Source organism: Myxine glutinosa, chromosome 6 (assembly GCF_964187855.1).
Source record: "Myxine glutinosa chromosome 6, kmMyxGlut1.1, whole genome shotgun sequence".
NCBI classification, from domain to species: Eukaryota; Metazoa; Chordata; class Myxini; order Myxiniformes; family Myxinidae; genus Myxine; species Myxine glutinosa.
In genome coordinates this window covers 35,657,409-35,679,434 of record NC_136266.1, presented here as the reverse complement: position 1 = coordinate 35,679,434, position 22,026 = coordinate 35,657,409, and the positions used below count along the sequence as shown (strand labels likewise).

The window sequence follows — 22,026 nt, the reverse complement described above, 5'->3', positions numbered from 1 at the left end:
TTTTGTTTTGACGTTTGGGCCAGTTTTACATGTTGTATCCCTAAGGAATGAAACGAACGTTTTCCTGGCTTACAATTTTATTTGAAGTCACACATGCCTCAAAATACACTCACTTATATAGGATTGAACGCTGAATCCGAAAATGTAAGTGAAATTACCTTGTTTTTTTTTTAACATTATCTTCTATATATTCTAAATATATATCTGTGCAGTGTCTGTCTTGTGTTGTCTTGTCTTGTGTTGTCACTGAACTACTCCCTCAAACTCTTGTGAAATCGTACTATTCCAACTTGACCCACGGCGGGAGTATCCGCTCTACTGAGTGGCGTTCTAGTTCCTTGCTTTATTGGCCGGTGGCGCTAACCCTGTGGCTTCGGATAAGTGAAAATCACAATTTTTTGCCTTCAAGTTATGGTTGTAAATCCATGCTAATTCTATGCGCAGAAATCATGTTCGCTCGTCTACGTGATACAAATGACTTCTGACAACTTCTAAATCCAATCAGAAAGTAAACAAAAAGACCATCTGCCAGTGCATCTTCAACAATAGTGTCGCATTGTGGTGTTGCCTGGTTTACTGGAATTTCTATGGCTCCATGTGCAAGTTCCATCACACATCACTGAAACTCACCCGGAGTTGACACTCCGACCATTGCGATCGTGAAGTGGTCATGCTCGTAGGATATCGATACCAAGAAGTTCATGTTGCGTTGTCATTCTTGTGTGAAATGTTAAAGCAGACGGAAAAAGTACCCCCAAAAATCTTTTATTAGTCCTCTTTTAAACCAGAATTGTCATGGACTGCTCAAAGGTACACAGCACGTGGACACGTTCATCGATCGTGTAAATAAATACAAATCTTTGTTGCCAACAGCTAGCTGATAAAGCAAAAATACTGCTCGGTAGAGGCAGGCTAGGTAACGATGTGTTCATGCCATTCTGATAACACGGTCTTATTTGAAATTTACACCACGTTTTATTTACAATCGGTGAAACGGAGTGACAATTTACAAACACGGCATCGTGATTGCTCCGAAAAGTTCCTGGGGGGGATAATCACATGGCATTTCTCAAAAATAACTATTTCCAAGCGTTTTAATGTACATTGCACTATGAAAATCGTGGCGAAACATTGAAACATTTGGTTTAATATGCTCGTTACAACGTAGAGGTATTGTCATTTTAATAGTGCTGAAACTCCAATTTCCTCGTGGTCTGACTGTCATACTTTAATTGTCGAAAACTTTTGATTATTATTATTTATTTATTTATTTTACTTGGGCTCATTCAGTTGTGTTTCCGAACGATGATTGCTGTTGTCCGTATGCTAGCATCGCTCTTGGCGGTTTCCGTGAGAGCAAAGAAGTTTATCGTTAATTTATAGATTTGATTCAAGAAAGAGCGTTCTTCAACTTACGGGATGGCAATAGCAAAAGGAAGGTGCAAATTAAGGAGAAATGAAAACACAACGTGGTGGCTTCTAACAGCTGTTAATCTGAAAGGTTGTGTATGCTATAATAATCTTTCATTTCACAAAATGAGAGGATGCATGTCTTCATGAGAGTATTTTTGGCACAATATTGCAAACCGACATAAAATAGACCAGATATTTAAATAACTTTAAACGTTTGCCAGATCACACAATGACAACAATAATTTCACTATGTTAAAGATGTCACCATATAAAACAAGACACAGAAACTCTAAGGAAATGAAAATAACTTTGCTATGATCTTCCTTTTTGTATAATAGTAAAAGTGATAGATTTAAAACAGGGTGAATAGAATTCTACAATTATAAAGCTCGTTTTGATTTCTTTTCTTTTTTTACAGCACAGTAGGCAGAATTTCTTACATAATCTAACCAATGTCCAACACTCCGCCAGAACCAAACTGTCTGTTCAGTTCTTCCTGGTTTTTGACCAAATGACATTCAACAGTGTCTCTCGTCAGATGAACATGATGAAGATTTCTCAACCTTCGATGCCCAGACTCTCAAAAGTTAACGATGGTGATGGCAGCGAGCAGGGCGAGGGTGAGGCTCATCCTCGAGTGGCTGTCAGCAGAACCTGTGAGGGACACCATGGAACTAGATTTAATCATGACCACAAGTCATTGGTTTGGCCTTTTTTGATATGGAGTATAATTTAGTCATGTATATTTATACACTGTTAAGTATCACAAACAAACCTTTATATTTAGGGAAAACAATTGCATGAACAAAGAGTATAAGGTCCCAACGGATCTCAAAAATAAAGAAATAAATAAATATTTCAATAAAATGGCCAGTACTTTTCGCATCTCAAAAATAAATAAATAAATATTTCAATAAAATGGCCAGTACTTTTCACATCTCAAAAATGAATAAATAAATATTTCAATAAAATGGCCAGTACTTTTCACATCTCAAAAATGAATAAATAAATATTTCAATAAAATGGCCAGTACTTTTCACATCTCAAAAATAAATAAATTAATATTTCAATAAAATGGCCAGTACTTTTCGCATCTCAAAAATAAATAAATAAATATTTCAATAAAATGGCCAGTACTTTTCACATCTCAAAAATGAATAAATAAATATTTCAATAAAATGGCCAGTACTTTTCACATCTCAAAAATAAATAAATAAATATTTCAATAAAATGGCCAGTACTTTTCACATCTCAAAAATAAATAAATCAATATTTCAATAAAATGGCCAGTACTTTTCGCATCTCAAAAATAAATAAATAAATATTTCAATAAAATGGCCAGTACTTTTCACATCTCAAAAATAAATAAATAAATATTTCAATAAAATGGCCAGTACTTTTCACATCTCAAAAATAAATAAATCAATATTTCAATAAAATGGCCAGTACTTTTCACATCTAAAAAAATTAATTAATTAATATTTCAATAAAATGGCCAGTACTTTTCACATCTCAAAAATAAATAAATCAATATTTCAATAAAATGGCCAGTACTTTTTGCATCTCAAAAATAAATCAATAAATATTTCAATAAAATGGCCAGTACTTTTCACATCTCAAAAATAAATTAATTAATATTTCAATAAAATGGCCAGTCCTTTGCGCGTCTCAAAAATAAATAAATATTTCAATAAAATGGCCAGTCCTTTTCGCATCTCAAAAATAAATAAATATTTCAATAATATGGCCAGTCCTTTTTGCGTCTCAAAAATAAATAAATAAATATTTCAATAAAATGGACAGTCCTTTTCGCGTCTCAAAAATAAATAAATATTTCAATAAAATGGCCAGTCCTTTTCGCGTCTCAAAAATAAATAAATTAATATTTCAATAAAATGGCCAGTACTTTTCACATCTCTAAAATAAATAAATAAATATTTCAATAAAATGGCCAGTACTTTTCACATCTCAAAAATAAATAAATTAATATTTCAATAAAATGGCCAGTACTTTTCACATCTCTAAAATAAATAAATAAATATTTCAATAAAATGGCCAGTACTTTTCACATCTCAAAAATAAATAAATTAATATTTCAATAAAATGGCCAGTACTTTTCACATCTCAAAAATAACTAAATCAATATTTCAATAAAATGGCCAGTACTTTTCGCATCTCAAAAATAAATAAATAAATATTTCAATAAAATGGCCAGTACTTTTCACATCTCAAAAATAAATAAATAAATATTTCAATAAAATGGCCAGTACTTTTCACATCTCAAAAATAAATAAATCAATATTTCAATAAAATGGCCAGTACTTTTCACATCTAAAAAAATTAATTAATTAATATTTCAATAAAATGGCCAGTACTTTTCACATCTCAAAAATAAATAAATCAATATTTCAATAAAATGGCCAGTACTTTTTGCATCTCAAAAATAAATCAATAAATATTTCAATAAAATGGCCAGTACTTTTCACATCTCAAAAATAAATTAATTAATATTTCAATAAAATGGCCAGTCCTTTGCGCGTCTCAAAAATAAATAAATATTTCAATAAAATGGCCAGTCCTTTTCGCATCTCAAAAATAAATAAATATTTCAATAATATGGCCAGTCCTTTTTGCGTCTCAAAAATAAATAAATAAATATTTCAATAAAATGGACAGTCCTTTTCGCGTCTCAAAAATAAATAAATATTTCAATAAAATGGCCAGTCCTTTTCGCGTCTCAAAAATAAATCAATAAATATTTCAATAAAATGGACAGTACTTTTCACATCTCAAAAATAAATAAATCAATATTTCAATAAAATGGCCAGTACTTTTCACATCTCAAAAATAAATAAATAAATATTTCAATAAAATGGCCAGTCCTTTTCGCGTCTCAAAAATAAATCAATAAATATTTCAATAAAATGGACAGTACTTTTCACCTCAAAAATAAATAAATAAATATTTCAATAAAATGGACAGTCCTTTTCGACAGGCTTTTCCTTGTGAAGGTAAATTACTGATAAGATGATTTTGCCATCCCCTGACATTGCAATTTCCCCTGCTGTACTCTGTCTATCTAGCCTGCTGTAATTGCATGACCTTTAATTAGACTTATGACAACGAAAGCATAACGTTGACGTCAATGATAAAAAAGGAATAAATGTGCACAGACATGTTCTCTAATTAGGTATCCTTTATGGCAGGACATAAACTGTGGCTAAGTCGTACAAAGGTTTGCAAGAGATATTGATAAGAATGACTTTTTCTGCTTGAATTTTAATTATTATGAGTAAGATGATTCATAATGGTGGAATATGTTCTACAAACTTTAATCACTCCTCATTCTCAGATAGTACAGCAACTCTTAACTACAGAGATACTAAAAGATTTATTTGCGGAGAGAAATGAGGACGTCATATCATCGCAGTTAAAACTTCGGAACTTCTTGGATATATATCTCCCCTTCCCTTCACGAAATCAATGGAGATCAGAACAAACGCTTTTAGTAAATCTGGGCTACTCCTTGTAAATCCTGTAAGTAAAACTTGCGTAAATCTTGCGAAGTACTCCTATTGGGTGATTAATATCTAGAGCCGTTCGGTGAATGCCACTTTAAAATCATTTTATTGACACAGCAATAATTGCCATTAAGTTTGGCTTTTCGTGAAAATAATGGGGAAATTATGCAAAAGCATGGTCGATGAGTTTAGTGTTACAAGCAGTTAAACTACACTGAATTATCATGCACTGTGAACTCTATTAGAGTGTTTTGAAAAAGAAAAGTTCAAATCCTACTCGCGATATTTTTGTCCCTCATTAACCATCTGCTTCTCCATACAGGATGCCATATTTCCTTGCTTCTTCTCTCTCCTCCTCCTCATCATTCACCCCCCTGTTATATCCATGTGTTGTTCCACTACTCAACAGTCTACGTTTTCTTCCAACCTCTGTTACTTCCCTCTTCCATAAGCCAATATTTTTATATGAAAAAAATATCCACATCCTGTGTTTGATTTTGACTAAAACTGCTGTATTTAGCAATATTAGGGATATATATATATATATATATATATATATATATTGTTGCGAATATGGAATTTGGCCTCCATATCCGCTTGTAAATATTCCCCTATTTCTCCAATACTCCCCAACTTTCCCCAATCCCCCATTCCCTAGTCCCATTGCATGTAAATAACACTCAGTAGAGCCGACCTTCCCCTTATTCCCCCATTAAATGTCGTGCCCAGGTCCACCGCACCACACGTAGACAACTTTCGGACATCTTGCTAGTTATTCTTAATCTATGTCAGTTAAGGACTCGTTTCCATTAATTCTGACTCTTCGTTGCACCAGAATGTGATTATATGGCATCAGTAGTGAGTTTAGGACCTTTCCCATACCTCCTCCCATCTTCTTCCCCGTCTACAACAACAGAGGGGCGCTGCGCGGGGGGGAGTGTGCGTCCTCCCACCGGCTCGGTTCGCCGCCATCGACAATGCGCTCCAGACGATGCGCTCCAGACCATGCGCTCCACGGGGTTACCACGAAGGGGCTCCTTGTCAGCTCCTCGTCAGGGGCGGAGCCGGTAACCCCCCCCGCACGCACCCAATGAGAAGCAACGTGCCGATTCCACGAGGCGGAGCTGACGAGCTGAGGGCGTGTCACTCCCCGCCGGATATACGCGGCCACGTAGCGGACGTGACGTCAGATGCGCCCCCAGCTGGAGAAAGAAGGACCTGCGAGCGCTGAAACAGATGCGCCTGAGTTTGGAGAGGCCGGAGAAAGACCCGCCTGAGAAAGAACGTCACCTCTGAGCGCTGCGACGAGACCTCCCCGCATCTCTGGACCGAACCGTGTTGATCCTGCCCCGAGCCCAGGTGCACCTGGAGCCATCGCTACCTTGCCTTTCCTAGCCATCAATCCCCGTGTGAGTCAGCTTTGTCCCGTTTATCTGTCGTCTGTTGGGAATAATATAAGATTGTGTCTAAGTGCTTGTCTTTCTATGTTGTACCTCTCGTCCCTGTAATCTGACCTTCCGTAACGAATATAATCTCCTCCGGAGGTCTTGAGAACCGTATCCCTGGTGTCGTCATTTTATAACCCAGCCGGGTGTCTTCTTTTTCTTATTGAGCCAGCGTAACGCGACTTCGTCAACGTCGAGTATAGTCGGGTAATTTGTGCGGACACGACGGCCATTCCGCTCGGCCCACTTTAACATCAAAGTCGTGTCTGTAACAATTGGTGTCGAGGAGTGAGATTCGGACCCGGGACTAAATTAGTTAGGCCCAAATTTTGGGAGGGAAAATCGGTTCGGAGCGCGTACTGCGCTCGACAAAATCGAGCCGGAGCGCGGTCCCGCGGTTACTGCGCTCGCCGAAATTATAACGGAAAAAAAAAAAAATTTGGATTTGTTTTACGAAACTCGAATTTTGCAAGTCGCGCTATGGCGGATCAAGACGGCTGGGGTCCGGTAGCGGAGAGTGAAGCAGGGTCGGTCCAGGACCAAATTGAGGGACATGAAGGACATGAGGAGAGCGAAACAGCGAGGGTAGCAGGCACGCAAAATGGCGCCTCGCAAGAGCGCGCGGTAGCCGAGCCCGCTGTATCAACGGGCTTTAACATGCAGCCGATTGACATACAGGCCCTCATTGCGCAGCTACAGGCAGCTGTACAGATGAGTATGGGGAGCCAAATTGAGCGATTGGGTGAGCGATTGGAGGGCCAAATGGGGGTAATGGGGAACCGGATGGAGGCTCAGAATGAGCAATTGGGGGTAATGGGGAACCGGATGGAGGCTCAGAATGAGCAATTGGGGGTAATGGGAAACGAAATGGGGGTAATGAGGGACGCAGCGAGGGGTACTGGTGAGAAGTTAGACAATAATTTTGAGAAGTTAGACAAAAATTTTGAGGGGTTAGACAATGGGATAAAAGAGGTGAGACATGGGTTAGAGGGGGTAGAAAATAGAATGGCTGCCCAGGAGAATCAAATAGAGGGAGTGAAAAATGGGTTAGAGGGGTTAGAAAACAGTATGGAAGGCAAATTGAGGGACATGAGGGACCAAGCGGAAAGGGAAGTTAAACAAATGGAGCAGCAGATAGAGGGGGTCAGAATGGGGGTAGAAACCAAACTGGATGCTCACAGGGAGGAAATGGAGCAGATGAGGGTGGCATCTGGGCAGGAGATGCAAGTGATGGGAGAAGAGATCAGAAGAGGTGTGAGTGAGGAGGTCGGAGGAGTGCGCGAGGAGGTGAGGCACTGTAAGGAGCACATGGAGAAGGAGGTGAGAAAGGGGACTGTAAAGTTACAGGGGGGCATAGAGGTCCTGACGCAGGAGGTGGAACAGCTGACGGAGGGACAAAAAGGACTAACGGAGCAGGTTCAAAGGAACACTGCGGTATTAGGAGGGTTAAAAGCGACACAAAACGACATAAAAAACGACTTAATAGCGACAAAGAGGGAATGTCAGATGGTACGTGAGGGACTGACAACAAGGCTGGACGAGGTGATAGAGGTAATGGAGACGAAGGACCGACAGGTAAGGACGCACATGGAAACGGTCAAGGTAGCCTTGGAGGACGAGCTTGAGGAGACATACCAGGGAATAAAAGAGGTGAAGCACAAATTAGAAGAAGTGGAAGAAGGGATGAGCGAAATTAAGAAGCGACGGAGAGGGGATAAGAAAAAGATAAAAGAGGAGATAAAAGAATTGGTCCGAAGTCTGTGTTTGGATCGTGATGATGTGCTCATTAACCGGATGAGGGATTCGCAGGTGATGGAGGAGAAGCGAAGAGGAAGAGGACCCGGTGTAAGTGGTGACCAATATGGTCGTGCGTATGATGCGCCAGGTGATTTAAGAAGATTGGGGGTCGAGATGGACCCGGGTGTTCGTGAGAGGCCGTTGGTGAGGTGTGTGACAGGTCTGGTGTGCGAAAGAGGAGGTGTGCGAGAAAGTCCGACTCTGGGGTGTGTGAGGAAAAAGTGCGTGCCAAGGAGTAGTGAGGGTGCTGGCGAGAGTGAGTCGGTCGTAGCGCGTGTGCGAGGGGGCACATGGAAGCGCGGTGTGGTAAGTGTTGCAGAGGGTGTGACGGGAGAGTGTGCGCGAGAAAGGTGTGTGACGGACAGGTGCATGAGGAAAGAGTGCGCTGTCAGAAGTAAGGAAGAGTGTCCACCTGTGGTGAGTGTTACAGAGGGTGTAACGGGAGAGTGTGCGCGAGAAAGGTGTGTGACGGACAGGTGCACGAGGAAAGAGTGCGCTGTCAAGAGTAAGGGTGAGTGCGCTGTCAAGAATGGAGGTGAGAGTATTGAGAGTGACAAGGAGAGTGAGTTGGTTATGACAGGTGAGCGAGTATGTACACCTGGGATGGAAGGATGCACACCTGGAATGGTAGAGCGTGAGTGGGAATGCACGCTGGAGTTGGTGGTGAGGCACGTGGTTGGGTGTGCGAATGAGGGCACACCTGTGATTGTCACAGAGGAGGTGACCGAGGAGGGGGCGCGAAGCGGTGTATTGGTGAGGTGTGCGAGCAACGAATGTGTGCCAAAGTGTTCGGTGGTCAGGTGTGTGACCAAGGCTGTGAGTGGAATGGGTGTACCTGGGTGTGTAAGGAAAGGTACGAGGAGCATGGGCACGGCTGGGTGTGTGAGCAAGGAACGGGCTTCGGGGTGTAAGCATGCAGGTGAAGCATCGACATTAAACGGGTTAGAGGTTAGGTCGACTTTTAGCCGAATCGGGCCCTCGGTGCATGCTGGGCCTCGCTTTGAATGGCCGCGTCCGTGCTCCACTAGGCGGAGCGGGCAGCCCGATAGGAAGGGTCGTTATGGCGACCACGTTCTGTTGAGACGTGCCGGCAGGTCGAGATCGGGACATTGGATGGCTCCACGCCGAGGTGGTGCGTGGGATCTCGGCCCGGGTAAGCCCCCGTCCCTGCCCCGAATGCCGGACGCATCCAGCCGCTGGCACAAAACAACCAGCATCCATTGCTTGGCTTTACGAAGCCGGGCTTTGGACAGGGATTGGCGCACCGAGAGGTATTAGTGAGTCGACTGGGTGATGAGGTTAGTGTATTGGACCCAAAATTAGAGAAAAAACAAAATTTGATGATTGGCAAGGGATTGGCAGTAGTGATTGGCAGATGATGGGTAGTGATTGGCAAATTTTTAATTTGTTGCAATTTGATGTGCAAAATTGGTAGTGAGAGACCCCCGATGGGGTGGGATGGCAAATCTGCCACCCTTCCCATGCGTGGGGGCAAAGGAGCAATAGCTTATGGGGTGTATGGCAGTGAAAACTAGCCCGGGTGGGTTAGGATATTGTGTGTAGGGCCCTAGAAGATGACATTAGGTGACGTTAAGATTAGTTAGTGACTGATACCTGTAGTGGGGACGCAGGTAGATTAGTATGGATGATAATGACGAGGGAGCGCAATAGTTTAAAGGGACGACTGGGAAGCGCAAGTTTCAGAAGGGAGTAGTTAGATGAGATGATGCCGTGTGTGTGTGAGGATGGAACAGGTGTGATTGCACAGGTGTGCAACTGGACAGGTGTGTGGAGCAGTGTGTGAGTAGTGAGTGTGTGGATCAGCGCGAATGCGCTTGGGGAGAGAAGGGTGCAGGTGGCACCAGGTGTGAGAGCACAGGTGTGCAAATACAGGTGTGTGGAGAGAGTTGGAGTAAGTGGTACGGAGTGGTGTGCATGGTGCGAAGGTGTGGATGGGGGAAGAGTGGACCCCTTTCACGAGTACCCGGGGCGGGTAGTGTAAGTGTTAGGTAGAGGGTACAGGTAAATTGTGGTTGGATATTGGCATCTGTGGTGCGGTTGCAGAATGGTGTTGTGGATGGGTGCATTAGTGTTGTGGAAATGGCTGGGCGTGTAGCCTGTTAGTGTGTGTAGTTGGTTGGGCACTCCACCACTGTGAGGATGTCGGCCAGGTGAGGCCGCAGGTGGGCTCTGGGAGCCGGTAGAGTTGTGGATGGGGCCCGAGGATCCGGAGGATGGACCCGGGTAGCCCAGTGCCAGAGAGGGCACCGAGTGGGGAGAGTGCCAGAGGGCCTTCCCCAGGTAGTTAGGTTAGGGTAAGGAGCAGGTAAGCTCGGAGGCAACCGCAGTGGTGGAGGTGTGCAGGTGGGTAGACCCACTGGGAGAGGTACACGCCACAGCCCAGAAATTGTGCGAGGGCACCGGGAGATGAATCGGGGGAGTGAGACCCCAAATTGAAAAGCACCACAGTTTGGCCAATGGGAATTGGTTTTTAGAACCCATAGTGTAAGAGGGCCAATGGTTTGGCCGGAGAAAGACCCCGGGTAGTGTAAAGTTGTTAAAGTCATTTAGGAAATAGTTAGGATTGAAGAACCTGTCGCACCATACGCAGCCACTTACCTGTGGTGATGATGATGACTCCACACCTGTGTTTTCTTTGTTTGTTGCAGGAAATGAGATTGCTGTGTGGATTTGTGAGACGCATCACGACGTGGATGAGACATTGGGGTGATTCCATCTCTCCCTCCCTAGGAGGGACTGATGTTGAATTGGTAATGGCAAATTTTGATGTTGAGTTGGAGATGGCAAATTTTGATGAGAGTTGAAAATGGCAAATTTGATTGGTTAGGAGGGAGAGAAGACGAATTTGGTATATGGGAGGAACGGGGAAGACAGTAGGGATGTTTGTTGATTTGTAAAGTAGATGTTTATGGGTAGTGTTGTGTTTTGTGGATACAGTAAGGGGTAAGGGAGGGGCCATGTAGGTTACCTGGTGGGGGGGGGGGGGCGTACGATAGGAACGTACCTGTCTCACCTGGTTCCCATGTGCCCCCAGTGTGCATCACCTTACATTGCGTGCACTTTTGCGCCCTTACCACCTTACTCACTTGTCTGCTTCTTTTGTCTCCCACCTCCGAGGATCTGGCTTTGGGGTAGAGAGAGAGGAGAGAGAGGTGCTGGCTGCGCAGTTGTGGGCCTGCACTTTCGCTGTTTGCTGCCGGGATCGATACACCATATGGACCGCAATGTTTGTGGCCACCCACAATGGACCGCAGTTCGTTTGCGGCCAAGCACCACCCGGGGATGGACCTATGGGTCAACGTGGCACCTATGCCATACAGGTGAACCACTTTTAGTTAACACCAAGTGCACCACAAGAAGAGCAAGAGACACCTGCAGGGTTAGGGGTTGTCGAATTTATTTTTATTCCAATGAACAATGGTGACTGCACCGATTGGTGGTGGGGTGGTGCTTTTGATGCTCGGGAAGGGTGCTCTGCACGTTATTAAAGGCCGTCGGCCACAGAGCACTCGTGGGTTGGTGTATCGATGCTGGCAAGCGCGCTCTCTCTATGCATAACATCTGCATGTGTTCCTCCAAAAACAGGTCCTGGATCGTAGTGTAAATAGCAGCGTAGTCGTGTAAATAATGCTCCCTACCGGCTGTATGTTTAGTTTGCGAATTCTTTCCGGATTCGGTTATCCTGTGGGTGTGTTTCTGTGAGGAGAAGGGTGCAACGTCGCAGGGGGACATATTTACTCATTTGTGAATATCTGTAAAACTGTCGCACTCAGGGTAGAGTTAATAGTAGAGGGAACTACATTGCGTGCCACACTAAAGTAGGTAAAAATTTATCGGGTCGGGACGCCCCGAGGGTAGAGAAGGGTGCAATGTTGCGAATATGGAATTTGGCCTCCATATCCGCTTGTAAATATTCCCCTATTTCTCCAATACTCCCCAACTTTCCCCAATCCCCCATTCCCTAGTCCCATTGCATGTAAATAACACTCAGTAGAGCCGACCTTCCCCTTATTCCCCCATTAAATGTCGTGCCCAGGTCCACCGCACCACACGTAGACAACTTTCGGACATCTTGCTAGTTATTCTTAATCTATGTCAGTTAAGGACTCGTTTCCATTAATTCTGACTCTTCGTTGCACCAGAATGTGATTATATGGCATCAGTAGTGAGTTTAGGACCTTTCCCATACCTCCTCCCATCTTCTTCCCCGTCTACAACAACAGAGGGGCGCTGCGCGGGGGGGAGTGTGCGTCCTCCCACCGGCTCGGTTCGCCGCCATCGACAATGCGCTCCAGACGATGCGCTCCAGACCATGCGCTCCACGGGGTTACCACGAAGGGGCTCCTTGTCAGCTCCTCGTCAGGGGCGGAGCCGGTAACCCCCCCCGCACGCACCCAATGAGAAGCAACGTGCCGATTCCACGAGGCGGAGCTGACGAGCTGAGGGCGTGTCACTCCCCGCCGGATATACGCGGCCACGTAGCGGACGTGACGTCAGATGCGCCCCCAGCTGGAGAAAGAAGGACCTGCGAGCGCTGAAACAGATGCGCCTGAGTTTGGAGAGGCCGGAGAAAGACCCGCCTGAGAAAGAACGTCACCTCTGAGCGCTGCGACGAGACCTCCCCGCATCTCTGGACCGAACCGTGTTGATCCTGCCCCGAGCCCAGGTGCACCTGGAGCCATCGCTACCTTGCCTTTCCTAGCCATCAATCCCCGTGTGAGTCAGCTTTGTCCCGTTTATCTGTCGTCTGTTGGGAATAATATAAGATTGTGTCTAAGTGCTTGTCTTTCTATGTTGTACCTCTCGTCCCTGTAATCTGACCTTCCGTAACGAATATAATCTCCTCCGGAGGTCTTGAGAACCGTATCCCTGGTGTCGTCATTTTATAACCCAGCCGGGTGTCTTCTTTTTCTTATTGAGCCAGCGTAACGCGACTTCGTCAACGTCGAGTATAGTCGGGTAATTTGTGCGGACACGACGGCCATTCCGCTCGGCCCACTTTAACATCAAAGTCGTGTCTGTAACAATTTATATATCTATCTATACATACAGTATATATCTACAGTCACGTGAGAAAGTAAGTACACCCTATGCAAAGTTTTGACTATTTCAACATAGAGCGATTTGATCTTCATTTCAACAATATTGATAGATAAAGGTGAAATAATAAAACAAATATCATGAAACATTTACATTTTGTCGTCCATTGTATAATTTAAATAAACATAAATGTTAATTTCGCATGTGGAAAAAGTAAGTACACCCCTACATTTATCACTACTTCAAATACCTAAAATTAGAATCAGGTGAACCAGCTCAGGTGCAAATGATTAGAACATCGTTAGAGAGGATCTTGGAGGAACCTGTTTCATTTAAACCTCAGACATTTGGTTTGGTTTGCTCTTTGTTGTTGAAGTGTGCAGCGTCACCATGCCTAGACCAAAAGAGCTCTCTGAGGCCTTCAGAAAGAAGGTTATAGATGCCTATGAGTCTGGGAAGGGATTTAAAAAGATCTCCAAACAATTTGAAATCAATCATTTGACTGTCCGGAAGATCATCTACAAGTGGAGAAGAATCCAAACAACTGCCAACTTCTTCAGGCCAGGCCGCCCCAGCAAGTTCAGCCTGAGAGCAGACCGCAAGATGCTGAAAGAAGTCTCTAAGAACCCCAGAATGTCATCACGGGACCTACAGGTAGCTCTTGTCACTGTTGACGTCAAAGTGCACGAGTCTACCATTAGAAAGAGGCTGCACAAATTTGATCTACATGGGAGGTGTGCCAGGAGGAAACATTTGCTGTCCAGAAAGAACATCAGGGCAAGACTAAAGTTTGCCAATGAACACCTAGGCAAAGACCAGCACTTCTGGAACAATGTGCTCTGGACAGATGAGTCAATGGTAGAGCTATTTGGCCACAGTACCAGAAGACATGTTTGGCGAAAACCAAAGACAGCATTTAACCACAAGAACTTGATACCAACTGTAAAGCATGGTGGTGGAAATATTATGGTTTGGGGCAGCTTTGCTGCATCAGGTCCTGGGCAGCTCACCATCATAGAATCCACTATGAATTTTTCATTGTACCAGAGGGTGCTTGAGGATAATGTGAGGCCATCTGTCGGAAAGTTAAAGCTCAACCGAAGGTGGACCTTGCAACATGACAATGACCCTAAACATCTATCTATAATTCCAGTAATCTCTGTGTGTATGTTTGTATGTTTGTATGTTTGTATGTTTGTATGTCTGTATGTCTGTGACCGCTGTTTCTCGACAACCACGGGTCCGATATACTTTAAACTTGCCAGGTATATTGCTGGGGACCCGAGGATGTGCCTTTTCAAGGTTTCATATTAATCGGACAAGTAGTTACCGAGCTATGTCCAAAAAACGATTCAACCAATCAGAGAGCAGCGAGCTATCACGTGTGCCGAACGTGGCGAACAGACTCTGCCTCGGACGGCACATTTGAGAGCGTATTCATTTATTTCACGTTGGAAAACTATGTTGCCGTTAAACTATGTTTTAAAACTAATTAAAACTAATTTGCGATTCATTCGCTTTCCTGCGCGTTTGTGCAGGCGATGGCGATTTCTTTACCAAACTCCGCAAGCCGTTCGCTTTGGACCAAACCATTTCATGTAAATAGAGGGGGGGGATTGTCACCGTACTCGCAAGCCGTTCGCTTTGGACCAAACCATTTCATGTAAATAGAGGGGGGGGATTGTCACCGTACTCGCAAGCCGTTCGCTTTGGACCAAACCATTTCATGTAAATAGAGGGGGGGGATATAATTTTAGATATAGATATAGTACGGGCATGCCCTAGTACCAGTAAATCCACCAAGGAATGGCTGAAAAGAAAGAAATGGAGGGTTCTGGAATGGCCAAGTGAAAGCCCGGATCTAAATCCCATCGAGATGTTGTGGGGGGGATTTCAAACGAGCTGTGCATGCAAGAAACCCCGCAAACATCGCACAGCTGAAAGAATTCTGCATGGAGGAGTGGGCAAAAATTTCTCCCAATCGATGTCAGAGACTGGTAGACAGTTATAAGAAATGCCTACTTGAGGTTGTTTCTGCCAAAGGGGGCAATACCACCTATTAGAGCCAAGGGTGTACTTACTTTTTCCACATGTGAAATTTGCATTTATGTTTATTTAAATTATAAAATGGACTACAAAATGTAAATGTTTCATGATATTTGTTATATTATATCACCTTTATCTGTCAATATTGTTCAAATGAAGATCAAATAGCTGTATGTTGAAATATGTTGAAAAAGTGAAAACTTTACATGGTTATACCAGTTATAACCTTATATTATTAGTTAGTTATATAATATAGTTATATAATAGTTATATATAGTTATATAACAGCTCACAACTTATTTGTTATATTAGTTGTATTAGTTAGTTATAACTGGTATATAACCGAAAGATTTTCAGAGTCATAAGTGTATGCAGGACTCACTGCGTTGCCCTGATGAAGCCCCAACAGGGCGAATCCAGGTCGGTAACTGCGAATTTTTCATATACTTATGACTGTATCTGAACTAAGATCAAAATTATGCTCTGTCGGATGGTTCTTCCGAGAGCTTGACAGGCAGAGTGTACGTACATGACGGTGATGTCATTACATGCGCTCATTAAGCTGGAGAACTGAAATTATATTTAGATTGGTTACTCCCGGCTGCATCCAGGCGATTCCATATAGTGAGTGGATACCAAAGATAATGTGCCGTGTGGCAGACGGTGGTTATCGCTCCCATTAAGGTACAGCGAAAGCTGGGTGGGATACCTTTATGGCGGTTCACCACTGATGTTATGAAATTGCATAATAACTGATATATATATATATATATATATATATATATATATATATATATATATCATATATATATCATATATATATATCATATATATATCATATATATATCATATATATATATATATATATATATATATATATATATATATATATATATATATATATATATATATCATATATCATATATATATATATCATATATTTATATATCATATATATATATCATATATCATATATATATATATCATATATTTATATATCATATATATATATCATATATATATATATATCATATATATATATCATATATATATATATATATCATATATATATATCATATATATATATATCATATATATATATCATATATATATATATATCATATATATATATATCATATATATATATATATTGTGAGAAACCACCGGTGAAACCACCTGTTCTCACCCAGATTTGGTGCCCCGCCCACCGCGTGACGTGGCCTCCTTGGAGCCTCACGCGATCGGGAGGCGATTCGGCACGTGATTGGTGGAGAGTCGAGAGAGCGCGGTCGCCATCTTGTGCAACGGACGCGGCTCGAAGGCTCCGAGTGGGAAATCTCAAAAGGGCTTTCCTTGAATCCTCACGACAGCCGAGTTGGGCTGGTCGATTACAGTTCGGTATTTTACGAGCGAGTAACTCCGGAAGAGAACGAGTGATTCCCGGATCTCGTAGATTGGAACCGCGAGTGATTGCCTGCTTCGTGTTGGAGCTGCTGGCCGACCGTTCCTGCCGGCCTTGTGCGGTGAATTCCATCCTGTTACCCTCCGAGTCCCGGAGATCGTCGATTGGAGCCGCGAGTGATCTTACCTGCGTCCTGTTTGGAGCGTCTGTTGCCGACAGTTCCTGCAGGCTTTGTGCAGTTTATTCCATTTTGTTACCTTTCATGGTTTTGTGATCGAGCCAATAAAGCATCGTGCCTTACCCCTAGAAGGCCGATTAAAACACAATTGTGTTTATTGAGTTCTCTCTGTCCACTCCGTGGACTACTTGAAGCCCGGACATTAACGTCCGTATTCCGTGCTGGGAACCATTTCACAGCCGGGATCGCGACAATATATATATATCATATATATATATATATATATATATATATCATATATCATATATATATATATATATATATATATCATATATATACATAGTCATGGCCAAAAATATTGGCACCCTTGCACTTTTTCAAATAACTCACAATTTTCTCTAAAAATAAGTTGAAATGACAAAAGTATTTGGTCTCCACAATTCTTAATTTCACTGTTAACATTACAGAACCTTTGTTTTTGATTCAGAACTTAATATATCCTTTAAAATCAGACAATAAATAGACATGGCATTGACAAAATTATTGACACCCTAGACCTCATATTTGGGAGCACACACAGCCTTTGGAAAAAAAATAACTGCAGTCAAGCACTTCCTATAGCCATGAATAAGCTTCCTACACCTCTCTACTGGCAGTTTGTCCCACTCTTCTTGTGCAAACTACTCCAGTTCTCCCAGATTTGAAGGGTGCCTTCTCCCAACTGCTGTTTTCAGATCTCCCCACAGGTGTTCAATGGGGATTATATCTGGGTCTTAAACTTCCTGATAGCATGGTGTACGGTGGACACAGGAACATCAAGGTCTCTGGAGATGGACTTGTAGCCTTGAGATTGTCCATGTTTGGCTACAATCTTGTGTCTGACCTCCTCAGACAATTCTCTGGTTTTCTTTCTTTTCTCCATGCTTATTGCGGTGCACACAGTGACACAAAACAGCAGAATGACTCCTTTTTTCTATTTAAATTGGTCGAATGAGTGATTTTTATATTGCAGGCACCTGCAAATCACCATAGGTGAGTTCAATTCCAATGTAAAGGACAATCACCTGCTTGAAATCTAATTGTTTCTTACAACTTCTAAAAGGTGCCAATAATATTGTCTGGGCCATTTTAGGATTTCTGTGTGGAATAAGCTAAGATTTAGTAATTCTTTCAGCTTTTTTTTGGTTTTGTTCCACTGCAAACCAAAGAAATACAAATGTGGATACCAAAATATATTTTTAATTTCAACAATTTTCTGGAAGAAATGGTGCATTATTTGAAACAAGTGCAAGGGTGCCAATATGTTTGGCTACGACTGTATATATATATATATATATATATATATATATATATATATATATATATATATATATATATATATATATATATATGTATGTATGTATGTATATATTTATTTATTTATTTATTTATTTATTTATTTATATATATATATATACTGTGTATATATATATACTGTATATATATATTGTCATGTGGATGGCTCTGTGAAGACAGAACGTCCACGGAAGGATTTGAGCTTACTTGGAGGTGTTTCCAATTGATGGCGGATCATACGCAAGATGGAATGAAGAATGCCGACTTACCTTCACGGCCGCGGGCGTCTTCACCAGCAAACAATGAAACTCACACGAAAACGGAATTTAGAATGTACAACATTAATATTTATTAACGGAACCCGATAACAAACGACGCGACGATAACTAAATCCCCTAATGAGTGCTCCTATATACAGATTTGCATACGGACGAGGGAAGAGAATAAATTAAAGGAACTGTTGTGTTTGTGAATGCGCGTCTTATCTCTGTCTGCAGTCGTCCAGGCCCCAAACTTGCCGTCCGGACGCGGCTCCGTGCTTGGCGGGAAGGAGGCGTCAGTCCGCCTCGTTCGCACGCTGCCAGGCCCCAATGAGCCACCCGTTCTCCCAAGTCCCATCCGCCTGCGCGCCACAGGCCTTCTGCACGACTCAAACGGGTTGTGTCAGCTCGCTCCTCCGGCCGTGCCTGGATCCATCCACGTCTTCCTGGACTCGGCCCGGAACCGCGATGCACCCAACGTTTTCAACAGGGAAGAGAGAGAGAGTCGAGGGCGAAGGTGGCAAAAAATGGTAAGCGGTCGAGGGAGCGGAATCAGGAGGCAGCAAATGGAAAAGGGGTCTGGGCAGGAAAGAGGCCAAAACGAGAAGAAGAAAATGCCGGCGAGCGAGTCGTTTTGTCACTCGCGGTGTGTTGTCAGCGCTCTCTCCACCAATGGCCGCGTCACTTCTGTCTCATGCCATCAGTCGCTTGCCAATCAGTTTTGCTGCTTCCTTCCACTACACGGTGTGTACCCCGGTTTAGAAAAGGTACACCGTTTCCCTGCGCATCGTAAGAGGCGACTAAGGGTTGGCGTCAGGAAGGGCATCCGGCCATAAAAACATTGCCTCAAAAAGGGAACCATGATTGTCATGGGGCCCGCAAGGCTAACCCCACTCTAGTGGGGAAAATGGCCTTAAAACGATCATTCATTCATTCATTCTTCCACCTTCCTTCCACCAATCAGTGGCCAGCTGGTGATGTGGCTGGCTTGTTCGTAAAGATGCTCGTGAAGATATTTGTGGTTGATGTTGATGTATTCACGTAGAATGCAGCTTGTGGTTTCGGAAGCGTGTTGTATGTATGGAAATGCCACCGTGTGTGGAGGTGTTGTTGGATTGTTGTTGCCGTAGTTGGATTTCCGGCGACAAGATTTCATAAATGCATTTTGGTTGTGGTTTTCTCGCAGTAGTTGAGTGACGTGCAGCATTTCCATCCGGCGGTGTCCATGGTCACTGCAATGTGTTTTTGCACGATCTACTAAGCTAGGAACACAACTTCTTTTGTGGCAGGTGGGATTGGGATGGCCCCTAGGGTAATCCAATACTTTGTCTGTGTTAGTAGATTTACCGTACACCTGCGTGTGTAGCTTGCCGTTTCCGTCCCTGGAAAGATGTACATCCAGGAATGGTAGAGACACAGCCTGTTCTACTTCACATGTAAATTGTATTGCTGGCCATGTTGAATTTATCTTTGTGTGGAAACGGTCAACCTCCGCCTTCTTTATGATCACGAATGTGTCGTCAACCACAACAATGTGCAGCCACAACCATGGAGAAGGATCACCATGCAGTGTTTTATCTTCAAAGCGTTGCATCACCAATTCGGCGATGAGCCCTGAGATGGGTGAGCCCATCGGGGTTCCTTCATGTTGATGATACATGGTGCTGTCGAACACAAAGTACGTTGATTCGAGGTAGAGTTGAATGAATGTCATGAGATGACCAGAGCTGAGGCGGCTGTTTCTCGCTAGCTCTTGGTCGTTGTTGATGTATTGTTCAAACGTCTGCGTTGCTAATTCGACGGGTGTGGATGTAAATAATGACACCACGTCGAATGAAATCATTATTTCATCACTCTCGATGCGGACATTTCTGATTCGGTTGATAAAATCTTGAGCATTCTTTACATTGTGTGCTGAATGGGTTGTTAAGTGTTTGAGTCGGTGGAAAAGCCACTTAGCCAGATTGTAGGTGGGTGCACCTCGGAGGGCCAGATTGTAGGTGGGTGCTCCTCGGAGGGCCAGATTGTAGGTGGGTGCTCCTCGGAGGTCCAGAATGTACGTGGGTGCTCCTCGGAGGGCCAGAATGTACGTGGGTGCTCCTCGGAGGGCCAGAATGTACGTGGGTGCTCCTCGGAGGGCCAGAATGTACGTGGGTGCTCCTCGGAGGGCCAGATTGTAGGTGTGTGCTCCTCGGAGGGCCAGATTGTAGGTGGGTGCTCCTCGGAGGGCCAGATTGTAGGTGGGTGCTCCTCGGAGGGCCAGTTTGTAGGTGGGTGCTCCTCGGAGGGCCAGATTGTAGGTGGGTGCTCCTCGGAGGGCCAGATTTTAGGTGGGTGCTCCTCGGAGGGCCAGATTGTAGGTGGGTGCTTCTCGGAGGGCCAGAATGTAGGTGGGTGCTCCTCCGAGGGCCAGATTGTAGGTGGGTGCTCCTCGGAGGGCCATATTGTAGGTGGGTGCTCCTCGGAGGGCCAAATTGTAGGTGGGTGCTCCTCGGAGGGCCAGATTGTAGGTGGGTGCTCCTCTGAGGGCCAGATTGTCGGTGGGTGCTCCTCGGAGGGCCAGATTGTAGGTGGGTGCTCCTCGGAGGGCCAGATTGTAGGGGAGTGCACCTCGGAGGGCCAGATTGTAGGTGGGTGCTCCTCGGAGCGCCAGATTGTAGGTGGGTGCTCCTCGGAGGGCCAGATTGTAGGTGGGTGCTCCTCTGAGGGTCAGATTGTAGGTGGGTGCTCCTCGGAGGGTCAGATTGTAGGTGGGTGCACCTCTTAGGGCCAGATTGTAGGTGTGTGCTCCTCGGAGGGCCAGATTGTAGGTGGGTGCTCCTCGGAGGGTCAGATTGTAGGTGGGTGCACCTCGGAGGGCCACGAAGGGTCGTAGTGGGACATCGATGTTGTGAATCTTTGGTAACCCGTAGAAGTGTGGAATGACGGAGTCGTTTGGTCTCATTGCGTTCCATTCTTGTTTTGTGAGGGGGTTTCCATCTCGTCGTTTCTGTAAGGTGGTAGTTACCTGTTTGTCAATGGTCTTTGTAGGGTCACAAGGCTTTGTGTGGTAGATGTTGTTGTCACCCCAATAGAGCTTTAGCTTTGTGGTTGTAGTCCACGAGGTTCATCACGACCGTGGCACGACCTTTGTCGACGGGGACTATGATGATGAATTTGTCCTGGTGGAGACTTTGTTGCACTTTCGACTCGTCGGCTGTTATGTACAACTTGCGTTCCGGGTTGACGAGTGTAGTGGTGAGTTGTGCACGAAGTCGTTCTTTGTCTCCTTGGTGGATGCATGGGTACATTGTAGATGCTCGGTTCGAGAGCAGCGATGGAGTCAACAACAGCAGCATCGCTTGTATTCAAGTTGAGGCCGCGATCGAGTAGATGGACTTCTGTTGTTAAATGTTTGTCAGAAAGGTTGTGTAGCCAGCGTTTTTTCTGTTGTTGTTGTTGTTGTTGTTGATCTTGTGTGTAATCGATTTAGCTTCGCCGAGAGTCTCGCTTACTTATCTGATCATGTCTTTTGAATGGCTGTCTCGATTTGAATGATTAGGTCATTACTGAGGATCGTCAGGAAATT

The 22,026-nt window shown here is 43.9% G+C and overlaps 1 protein-coding gene across 5 annotated transcripts in view; it reads right to left on the bottom strand.

Moving 5' to 3' along the window:
- Positions 1–750: 750 nt before the first annotated feature.
- The window catches only part of LOC137429687 (V-set and transmembrane domain-containing protein 2B), a 67,351-nt gene continuing 46,075 nt past the window's right edge, over positions 751–22,026 (bottom strand). For 2 of the 5 annotated variants that reach the window (XM_068119819.2, XM_068119820.2), the window contains exon 6: positions 1,863–2,067. In XM_068119819.2, the coding sequence (XP_067975920.1) occupies positions 1,994–2,067 (74 nt within the window). In that variant the 3' untranslated portion in view covers positions 1,863–1,993. Of the gene's footprint in view, positions 2,068–22,026 lie in introns of all 5 variants that reach the window. The other 3 variants (XM_078779716.1, XM_068119821.2, XM_068119822.2) reach the window with 3 other exon arrangements.